The sequence below is a fragment of the Sinocyclocheilus grahami genome, unplaced genomic scaffold, assembly GCF_001515645.1.
Source record: "Sinocyclocheilus grahami isolate Dianchi unplaced genomic scaffold, SAMN03320097.WGS_v1.1 scaffold490.1, whole genome shotgun sequence".
NCBI lineage: Eukaryota > Metazoa > Chordata > Actinopteri > Cypriniformes > Cyprinidae > Sinocyclocheilus > Sinocyclocheilus grahami.
Window position 1 is genome coordinate 427,048 of NW_015505669.1, and position 11,858 is coordinate 438,905.

Genomic DNA, 11,858 nt, shown 5'->3' on the forward strand with positions numbered 1-11,858 from the left:
CAGTATATATATAAGAAGAGATGATTTTACAGACCTTCAGAGATCTTCTGCAGCCTGGAGAGCATCTGTGCAAGCTTCTGCTGTCTCTCAGCCAGCTCGCCTCTTCCAGAGAAGTCCACCCGGAACAGAGCCATGATTGAGTCTATTATCTATGGAAAATTAATTGTTGATGGCCACAAGATTAAGTAAAATCACTTCCCAAAAATCAAACCTTAGAAAGTGTCTTTCTTCTATCTTACCAGAAGCTTGAAGACACCTCCTTCCTCGTGGAACTTGGCTGCAACAAAGTCTAACAGTTCCATCTGATGCTCACCTATGAATGAAAACACTTTTTGGGAACTCATTGGCTAGCCTATTAAACTCCAAAGTAAAACTAAATTTCAAAACTTTAAGTAAAAAAGTTCTGAGAGGCAAGTTCTTACTCGTATATGCACGTGCATATAGCACATTATCCAGTACAGCTTCATGATCCACGTGGAATCTGTCAGCTATGTCCTTCAGCCTCTCAGGCCGACTGGTGTTCACAATTATTAAGGAGAAAAAAGTTCAATATGGCTTTTCCATATTGAATAGGATTAGTAAAATGAATGTGACACAAAGCAAGCAAATGCAGAAAAGATACAAGGTGTTTTCAGAATCGATGAAGACGACCTTTCCTCCGGTGTACCCATATTCACCAGGAAGCTGAGCGGTTACTTAAGAAAAACAGAAATGGAGTGACATTAATGGTCTAAAAATGAGCCTTAAATTCCACATTTAACATTTCCACAAGATACATTTTTGCTCTTACCACACAGTGTATGAGAGAGTTGAGTCTTTCCAGTTCTGAATTCTAAATGAGGCATGGGAAACGATTTATAAAAACATGTAATTTTGGCAGAACTAATGTAAAGAAAATGCATAACATATAATTTTGGTTCGTAATCATAACAGCACCCTACCACCAAAAGCCTCAGTAATAGCCATACTCTCCACACCACCTCCGAGGAGTTTGCTGAACAAAATATGAATAAAGCATTTTTGCTGTCATGTGACTTTTATCAGACAAAATGTTAAACCCTTCTTTAGTACGGAGCTCCATACATGATGTAGGAAATATGGATTTTGTGGCCACGAATTAAGAATTTGTTCCCACAACTTACTGTGTGGCCATGTTTTATTAATTCCTTCCCTTCTTTTAGTTAAATCGTGGCCACAATATCTAGTTTTGTTTCCTCCACATCATCTGTGGGGCTTCGTGTTTTAGGGCTATAAACAGGATGTTATTTCTTACTCAAACTCCAAACTGCCTGTTGTGATGTGGAACACTTGCTTCCTTTTTACACTGTATTCAGATGCTGTCTGAAATCCACATATCTGCATGCAAGAAGACAAAATGTTATGAATGCACAATACATAAATTCAGTATCCTTCATCAAATAACTGTGTTACATAAATTCCAGGAAGCCACATCAAATTACCAGCAATTTTCCAGCAGCTTCCTTTATTTTGTCGACTTTAGCCTCAGACAGTCCCTTTACATTACAGAGAGCGCGGCGTGTGGTCATCTGGATGCCTTTCACAGTACAAATGCCCACAGACTTCAGTTTCTTAATGTCAGCCACGTTCTTAAGATAGAGGGATACGAATCAAGAGCCACCGTCATGATGACATTTTCATAACTTTAATAACTTTATAATAACATTATCACTTACAATTCCATGCTTCTGTAGGAGATCAATGTCTTGAAAAAAGGATTCCTAAGGGGGAATTTATAGGACATTTTTCATCATGTTACACACAACATAAACAGGTCAGTGACAAAAAGGGGTTGGCAAGATGAGAAATTCAAAAATCTCTTTTAAAAGCATGCATCAGGTATTTTAAAATGTACACAGCGCGTTTATGTTGATTTTATGTAATTAAAAATGACATATGAAGCATTTTTTTACAAAAGTTAAGACTGAATGTACATGAAAATGTCAAATGGAGTAACCGCCAAAGAATGAGAAATATTAAATATTTTATCCACTAAGCTTACTCATAGAAATAAATACTTCATTTTAAAATATCACACAAAAATAGATTTTTATTAGAGTTAGCTCTAAATGTACATTTTAACGCATTTTTGCAATATATGGCGGGACATATGCTGAAAACACCTATTTTCTAAATAATCTTTCACAAATTATGTAAAAAAAATATTAAAAACCATATTAATATACTAAACTAGATAATTACATTTTATTCCACATTAATTTTCCTGTATATAATTATATTTTTATGAGAAATACTGGTTCCACCAATTGACACAAGCCAGTTCCACCACTTGACCAAGTTGCTTCTACAGCCAAAGGCCATTGTTTGTTGAAGAAATTTACACTGAAAATCAAGCATGACTGTTAACAAAATCAGCTGAAGTGCTTTTTTTTCCAATGCTAAAAAAAAATTACAAATCTGGCAACACGAAATTATCATAATGATGAACAGTGAACTCATGTCTCATATTGCAATTACATTTAAGAAACAATATCTGACAAGAAATCATCAGAATGATGAACAGTGAACTCATGTCTCGTATGGTCATTTTAATTTTTTTATTGTAACTTCATACTGTATTGTGGCATGTTTAGGGGGAAAAGGGGCTCTGTTATATCATATTAATTATAAAATATCAGAAATTTAATGAATTGTATTTTACAGATGTAAATTTTAATATTTGGTTAACATTTTTTATCAGTGAATTTACAGTGGGTACGGAAAGTATTCAGACCCCCTTAAATTTTTCACTCTTTGTTATATTGCAGCCATTTGAATTAGACACCCACTTCCTTCTGCTACATTATTAAATCATTTATGTATATATTACATGATATTATATGATACTGTATATTGCTTAAAGGGATAGTTCACCCAAAAATGAAAATTGCCACAAGACCCCTATCATAATAAAAGTGCTCCAGACGGCGCCAGGTGGTTAATAAAGGCCTCCTGAAACCAATCAATGCACTTTTGTAAGAAAAATATCCATATTTAAAACTCTGTCGTACTTGCGTTCACGAGAGAGTGGCATTCCAGTGGATGATGTAGGACGTAGACGTAGCGTAAGCACTGGTGAGAATATGCTAGTCTCGCAAGAACCAAGTTTTGTTTACAGCAAAGGAAAACCAATCTCCTTTTGGCTTGTATCGAAATCCTTCGACATTTTTCTTTACAAATCCTCGTTTTGTACTTCTAATTCATGACCGGTGTTTTGTTTTGCTCTCTCCTCTATGATTCCGTGTTCATCACTTCTCACCAGAGCTTACGCTACGCCTACATCCTACGTCATCCACTGGAACGCCACTCTCTCGTGAACATGCGTACGACAGTTAGTGGAAGCTAGAGATTAAATCTAGAGATTAGATTTAATGCACGACTGTTGCATTTCTCCCCCTAGTGGCAGTCGCACAGAACTTTCAAACTGTAAGTACATAGTAGGTTTTATGGGGCTAATGAACTTAAATAATTATTTAATCATGGTAAAATGACTCCTTTTAATGAATATAATTAATGTATGAATGCATCGTCACAAATCAAATGACCCCCAAAATAAAAACATAGTAGGTTTTATGGGGCTAATGAACTTAAATAATTATTTAATAATTATTTAATAATTATTTCTGCCATAATTATTTTAAAGCACCATTCTACAGAAATTAGTGTTTAAAGAATAATGTTCAAGTGAACAAAATATTGGTAATTCTAACCTTACGTTCATAGTTTTATAGAATACATTACATCCGGTTGGCCGGTCGCATACGGTCTAGCCCAGGGGTAGGCAAGTTCGGTCCTAGAGAGCCGCAGTCCTGCAGAGTTCAGCTCCAACCCTAATCGAACACACCTGAACAAGCTAATCAATGTCTTCAGGATTACTAAGGCTATAGGCAGGTGAGTTTTGTTTCCAGGTTTGGAGCTGAACTCTGCAGGACTGCGGCTCCCTAGGACTGAACTTGCCTACCCCTGGGTTAGGGCATAGAAAATATTGTTTGGTCAGTATAAAAGTAATAGAAGTCTATGGAAATTCCCCACAATTCACAGAAACAAATGTGTGTGTTTGTGTGTGGTATTATGAGGAGTATGCTTAATAGATTCAGGAAAGTGGGAATATTACATATTCAGCTTTGCAATTCAAATTTTGTTAATAATTCTCTGTAGAATTATTTTATTATTAGATAAAGTAAATTCCTGTAGTTTTAACAATTGTGTAGCGTCTCGACCAATCTGACACACTAATTTTAATTTGATTTAACAAATCAATTATTCATTAGGTTAACAAATCGTCACAGTCCCCTCACTCAATAAACTGGATGCCAGGATGTCTGCTGAACACCAGGCCCTCTGGTCACCATGACAACTAATCATGATATCACTGGTTTTATGACCCCCCAGGAATGTGAGAAGGATAGCCCACTCTTGTCCCAAGGAAAAGCAGAGTAGAAATGGACTGTGTTCTAGTTAATTCATAGAAAAAACGTTATTTGAATGAACACACATATTTCTTCAGGCCATTGAGTATATTATTGTCATTGTGTATTTTGTCTTTGATATTCTTAGACTATTTTAGTATGCTTGTGAGGGGACCCATTCCTGATCATCCCTTTTCACTATATGTAATCTTACCTTGTTTAGTATCTATGAATTTGCCTTCGTATGATCGAAACAAGCGTGTATATTATATGGTGGTACATAGGCAATATATATTAGCACCCTGAGAATCGTTAATAGTTTCGATTTAAGTCCATTTGCAAATTACCATGCTTAGAGAACAAAGGGTCGTAAACCCTCCAGCAATTGCCACCTCCCGCTCGGAAATCCCATTTTGCTCATGGGACAAGCCCATCTTGAAAGGCGGAGATCTTCTCCGACCTTAAAGGCCCGGCTCCAGGGACCCGCCCCAGTCGGTGATTCAGTCAGAAGCAAAGATGATGTGAGAAAAACGCTTCAGGATACAAAGCATCTGTGCCAGGCCTTTCTTCGGCCTAGTCCTTTCCATTCATCAAGTAACACTGACTCAAACTGGTTCTTCTCATCGACCCGAATTCAGCAAAGATCTACGGGAAGCTTTAAGATTTGCATCAGGAATCTCTTTCAGACCGCCGAGACTCGCTAAGTATCAAACTTAGTCTTATTAATTGATACATTAAGTATCAGTTACACCTTTTTACAAAGGTGTGTTTGAACTCAGAATCTGACATTTTCCGCATACGCATATGATCGGAACTCCACGCAGCTCCCACACTACTCTCCATTCGAAATGAATGACTTCCGGTCTGTCGCTTGTCGTTCGTCGGAGATAGTGGAAAGGCGGCGTTACACCACTTGACAAATTTGACAAGCATTATCATGTAGGGATGCACCGATATGAAAATTTTGGCCGATACCGATAACCGATTATTCTTTATTTTTGAAAGCCGATAACCGATATGTTGGCCGATAAATCTATATCCAAATTGTTATATACTTTTTGAGAGCCTGATTACAAAAAAGGGCTCATCATTAAAAGCCACATCCCAAACACTTCAACATAAGCAGCCTAGTTTGAACGGTGTACGTTTAAAAAATATTTTTACTCTCCCATTACCAAATTTAGTCATAAAAAAGTCTTACAAATAAATAAAATAATGCATAAATAATGCAAACAAGTCACTGGACATCATTACACGTGTAAAGAATCAAAATGAATGCGCCATAGATCAATAAAACGGAATAGCCTCTGCACGGACAATAATTAAATTATTTTAATTACTAAACCATATTGTTGATGAAAATAATAAGAGAACAATACAAGTGGTTGTTGTTATTAATAATGTATCGATGATTTTGAAAAAGTAACAAATTAATACCACTGTTTTAAATAGCAGCCGTTGAGCTGCGCGTGCTGAAGCTGAAGAGCTGAATGAACACGGTAAACTGAAGCGTTTTGCTGGCAGCTTATTTAATTCAAGGAAATGCATCCTGAGATTAATATTAATACAACATAAACATAATATTACAACTTATATATGTACAAAATGATGCAGTTATTGCGTGCTATAGTCAGAATGTGTGATCCTGTTGTGGATGCGCTCTTCCCATAACAACGCGCTGAAACACGGCAACTAAACCCAAAGAATTCCCAACGTTTTATTATAATAATGTTCTCATTAGAATGTTATATACACGACATTCCCAATCATAGTTATTAATGTTGTGCACTGCTGTTTGGGCTGCGTGTGCTGAGCTAAAGATGATCATCGGTAAACTGAAGCGCTCTTTTAACTTTACCAAACGCATTCTATATGAGATACATCAGATATACATCAAATAAACACAATATTACAACGTACAATTGCACAAAAGGCTGCAAACGAACAGCGCGCATCTGAAGTGTCTCTGAAGGAAATAATGCATTATTTATCGGCTTTAAGATATCGGCCAAATTTTCTTATCAGGCCGATACCGATAACAGAAAAAATGAGCCGATATGGGCCGATACCGATATGGTGGCCGATATATCGTGCATCCCTATTATCATGGACACCTATGTAAGTACATGGTCTTGGTGGGAATATTTCAAATGTATTTTTTAAAGTTAATACTCATTTTTATAATAATGATGAATGATCAATGTATTCCTGAGGTCATACCATTTGACATGTATTCCTAAGAATTCCTGACCATACCCTAAAAATGTCAAATTATCTCACATTTTAAAGAGAGTTACTAACCTTTGCATGCAGCAGTTAGTATCACCAGAGATCCTTCTCTGTGATATAATATCCTGTCACATGATCTTCTTAATTCACATTTTGTTAATATCCAAAATATTAACAAAATGGCTCCTTGAATGGTGGTTACACCACCTTGACACTCAAGGAATTTGACTTGACTCACATAATTCCCTAAATTAATTATAATATTCAGAACAATGGTGCTCCATTTACTATTAAATACCGGTAGTACTAATGTAAGATTATGCCAAACTGATCTGGTGTTTTATTGAGAACTTCACCTTTTTTAAACAAGATGAATTATTTGGAACAAAGTTTTTACAGTTACACCAAATAGACATTTTTGCAATCATCCCCCAAATATTTTCTCAACATGAATTAAAACCAGAAATTTTAGACTTGGTACACAAAAAAGAGAATGTATGCCATTAATTTGCACATGTATTTTGAAATTTTAACCCTTTTAAATTGTATTAAACCATATGGACACAAAAAAATAGCGTCACGTCATTGACCCAAACAAGTTTTTTTTTTTTTATTCTAATTTAAAAGTTTCATATTTTCCTTAAATGCATTTTGAAACGGGTAACATCCTGTATAAACTCAAGACCTCACTAACACGTTTGAAATGACTGGCTAGCTCACAGAAATTAATGTGAATCACCTCATCTTCTTGGTACCCCGACTCGTCCTCCAAAGCCTGGTCCTCTAAAGTTTTCATACTATGGATATGTTTACAAAAAAAAAGAGATTACAATAAAAAACATTGTTTTGAAGGCCAGATAACCGTTAAGTACAGTTTGTAAGTATCTATTAATCTTTACATTTGGCTTACATTTTAATCAGCTGCCTGTTAACGTTAACTAGTATGTTAGCCGTCTGTTTCAAAATAACTTAACGTTAACTCCTGTTGTAACTGTCACATTAACAGTTAGTGTCATGTTCCTCGTAAACGTGTAAAATAACAATTTTGATAAAAATAAATGAATACAAACGAAATTTTACCTCAGGTTTATCCCTCAGAGAAAGCTAACAGAATCTAACGTTACTCAAATCAGTGATCTCGCGCTGAGTGACACTTCGGCGCGCGCATTTGTCCCGCGCTTATTAGGTCAGACTGCTGTGTCCTGAATGTCACACACATTAAGTTGGAGCTTTTGTGATTGATTTTTAAACTGCAGTAAACCTATATTTAGGTGGTTTTGTTTTTCTGTTTTATCTAAAACCAACCAGTAATTGTAAAAAACAATCTTTTTTGTAACCCCAGGTGACATACTTCGGACATCGTCCCAGAATTGTATTAAAACTATATACTTTTAGATCTGTCTACAACTGTTTTAATACTGTGAAAACATGAAAATCTTATAAAAATATATTTAAAAAAAAGTTTTTCAAAAAACATTTTGTTTCGGTAAACTATGATACCCTAAACAAACAATGAGTTTATCATAAACATTTCTTGCGTGGAATTTATTTTTTTAATAGGACTTTTAAACTGACGTTATTCCTTTTTGTGACGTCATTTCCACCTATGAAAACTGTAAAAGGGCAAATAATTATTTTTATGAGGAAATAGTTTTGTCTGGGGGCTTATTTTATTCCTTGCTAACTGTCTATTGATGCTAGTATTAGGTTAAAAAAAATAGCTATTTTGATCAAATCATCACTGGAGTGTCCAAATGAAATATGACTTTTATTTGCATGAATTTGTGAGGCGCACTTCACCAGTCTGGCTATTCTCAAGTATCAGAAAAAAAGTATATTATGTAATAAAAAGTATAGACAAAAGACAAGGACATTGGAGAACTTGTTTTTATTCCTGTCATGTGTAGCAAACATTATTATTCAATAAAGTACAATGTTTTGAAACATTCTTAAATATTTCACAATGGTTCTGCACACTGTATGGCTTTTGTCTGAGGAATAACAATGCAGAAGCTTTGCATGATATTAGTTCTACCTGTAAAGGTGATGATACACGGGGCAACTTTTTTAGCAATGTTGCTGTCGACAGGCAACCAGCTGAGACACAGGGCCCACGACCGATCGAAAGTATCCAGATAGAAATTGTTGCCCATTCTCAATAGGTAAGTGCCCAAGCAACATTGCTCAAAAAAGTTGCCCAGTGTATCATCACCTTAAAAGACACTGTTGGCAGAGAACCACCTCTAAAGGTTTTAACAATTATGGATCAAAAAACAAACAACGATATTCTGTAGACAGAGAAAATTTCACAATCAATATTGGCCTTGCGTGCCCTCATAAATACTACAGATCTTTTGAACGCTGTTATAGATTCTCTGCACGTCAGTGTTGATCCGGCGTTACAATGGCCAACATTGCACCGTAAACACTCTCTTAGAAATATAATGCACCTGCAACACAGTCAAAAATTTCCCCAACAGCTGTTATAGTCTCTTTCTGAAAGAAATGTTATTAGATAGCTATAATTAAAAAAAAAAAAAAGTAAAAGATCAGAGCTTGGACGACAGTCTATGCAGAATGTTTCTGTGAGAGATGCAGAGAGAGAGGGAAGTTCATAAAAGTCATCAGGGTCTCCATTGTACACAGAAACGATACAAAGTAACGACTTCTTGATGCTGACCAACCACAGCATCTTCCTTTCTCCGGTTCCTGCTCCCTCTCTCTTTCCCCTTCTTCTTCTACAACTCATGGATGTTACAATATATACATCATCACAGCTTCCCAGGAGCAGGAGGCATCATTCCAGGCATTCCTCCAGACATGCCAGCATTTGGACCCAACAAAATCTATTAAAAGCAGGAAAGGAAAAGGAAATGAGAAATGAATTCATATTTCAATGAAAAAGACACATAATATGCATGCTTTTCAATAAGGTAAATCACAACATCACAAACTTTGAAGCAAAAAAGCATTAGAACATAAGACAAAAAGACACAGGTACCAAACTGTATACAAAAGAACTACAAATCCTATGAAGCATTGCAAATGACATACATCCGAATTAAAAACAATGGAATTTTTTTTTTAAATATTGAATGTTGTTGCATAGGGAGACTGACCCCTGTTACGTCATTAGAAGCGTTTTATGCCAGTGTACAGCACTTTTGGCATTTGCTTTTCAAGAGTCTCTGATTGGTGGAGATTTCAGAGCATAATCATGGGTACTGTCATTTTCCACCATTGAAATTATGCAAGCTGTTATCCTCAACAAATTCATATTACATCAATGAACAACCTCATGGCTCAAAGTAGATTAAAAGATTTATAAGTTACTGCAAAAAATCAATTTCCTTATGGACTCATCCAATCCAAATTCAGTGTCAGAACCAGTGTTGGGGGTAATATATTACAAGTAACGCACGTTACATAATCAGATTACTTTTTTCAAGTAACTAGTAAAGTAACGCATTACTTTTTAATTTACAAGAGAATATCTGAGTTACTTTTTCAGATAAGTAATGCAAGTTACTTTTTTTCCCAATTTATTGATCGACAGCTCTCCTGTCCCCATGTTGAGAGAAATCAGAAGATGTTACTGTAGTTCAAAATAAATATGAATATGCATTAATTCATCTCACTCACACAGATTAAGTATTCCTCAAAATGAATAAAAATAATGCAACTCAGAATATGACGCAAACCTGCAATAATTAAATGTTAAACAACACAAATATCCTTTATGTATTTAATCCCATTCTATTAACCAATGTCTTTGCTTCTGACCTTCGATGATCCAGTTCAACCGTACTAATAAGCACAAATCATTCTAGACAAACATTTGTGTCTTTTTTTATTGCTGAAGTGTGTTGAAATTTCTTCTTCTGCATTCTACTGTACGAACGTAAATGTACTTTCCCTTCAGCCTGAGGCTTATTCATTTCACTTTTGGTGTGAAAAGGCTTTTATATTTGCCAAAAATATAACTTTTTTATTTTAAAAACAAACAAGCAAGCCCTGTCCAGATTTAAAAAGTAACGCAAAAGTAACGTAACGCATTACTTTCCATAAAAAGTAACTAAGTACCATAATTAGTTACTTTTTTATGGAGTAACACAATATTGTAATGCATTACTTTTAAAAGTAACTTTCCCCAACACTGGTCAGAACAATCTATTTCATTATATCATTAGTACTGTTTTGGGGTTTTTGTTTCAAACACATTTGTTACATAATGTGATGCTGTTTTTGCAGTGATTCCATAATACTCTTTAATTTGTATTGATAATCTTTTGATATAGCATTACCCATACTGTTATAGAAGACTATAGTCATACAGCTCACCTCTATTTAAATAGGTATGAAATTGCAAGGAAGTTGTTCGTATTTATGCAGGACTTTGGTGCTACTTACCTGTCTCTGCTGTTGTAGTTGTTGCTGTTCCAGCTGTAACCTCTCAGTCTCAAATACAACTGGTAGAACCAGAATCATAAAGGAAGTAGTACCGACCCATAGAGCTGAGCGGGAGAAACTACAAGAAAGCATAATACGAAAAATATATACTGAAATGTCCAGATTATTTCTAGAGTTAATGTGACAGTCTGGTTTTAAGCGCAAGATACAACTGCCAGCACCACACCTGTAAAGTTTTTTGGCTACAGATAGCGAACACTGTGCGGATACTTCAGCTGCTGATTGCAGTGATTCTGGAAACATCTCCGTGAGACCCCACAACCTCTCCAACAGTGTTTCATCCAACTGGGAGAGAAGGAAACAAGTAGGAGCCATGTCAGAAAATTAATTCTCTAAAATGAACACCACCAGTCATTGGACAAAACAAACTGCCCGAGTCCAAATGGCTTACTCAGGACTCAGTGGAAAACCTTATTCCTCATGTGCTGGTAAGCAGGTACACTGCATTTGACAATCGACGGGTTCTATTAACAGTGTGCAATATTAAAATATGATATACTTTGTGTACACTAATTATTGCCCTTTAATACTAATCTTTACAAGAAATAACAGTAATTTATTTAAAATGAATTTATATAAATTGATTACTTGTACAAATAATTATTTAAGTGACACTTGTGAAATACAAAGTTAAGATGAAATGTCACTTGCGCAGAATCACTGAAATACAAAACACACACACACACACACACACACACACACACACACACACACACACACACACACACACAC

The 11,858-nt window shown here is 35.5% G+C and overlaps 1 protein-coding gene and 1 long non-coding RNA gene across 2 annotated transcripts in view; one reads left to right on the plus strand and one right to left on the minus strand.

The window, feature by feature from the left end:
• dmc1 (DNA meiotic recombinase 1) overlaps nt 1–7,452 on the minus strand; it is an 8,584-nt gene extending 1,132 nt beyond the window's left edge. The window contains exons 1-10 of the mRNA XM_016236373.1: nt 7,396–7,452; nt 1,695–1,739; nt 1,461–1,607; nt 1,274–1,356; nt 942–994; nt 791–832; nt 623–695; nt 423–514; nt 240–313; nt 35–149 (exon numbers count right to left, since the gene is read on the minus strand). Coding sequence (XP_016091859.1) covers nt 35–149; nt 240–313; nt 423–514; nt 623–695; nt 791–832; nt 942–994; nt 1,274–1,356; nt 1,461–1,607; nt 1,695–1,739; nt 7,396–7,452 — 781 coding nt within the window. The remainder of the gene's footprint in view (nt 1–34; nt 150–239; nt 314–422; nt 515–622; nt 696–790; nt 833–941; nt 995–1,273; nt 1,357–1,460; nt 1,608–1,694; nt 1,740–7,395) is intronic.
• Nucleotides 7,453–8,528: 1,076 nt separating this feature from the next.
• Nucleotides 8,529–9,182, plus strand: LOC107554023 (uncharacterized). The gene is made up of 2 exons (XR_001605025.1): nt 8,529–8,693; nt 8,877–9,182. It is a non-coding gene; the product is annotated as an uncharacterized lncRNA (long non-coding RNA).
• The last annotated feature ends 2,676 nt before the right edge of the window (nt 9,183–11,858 follow it).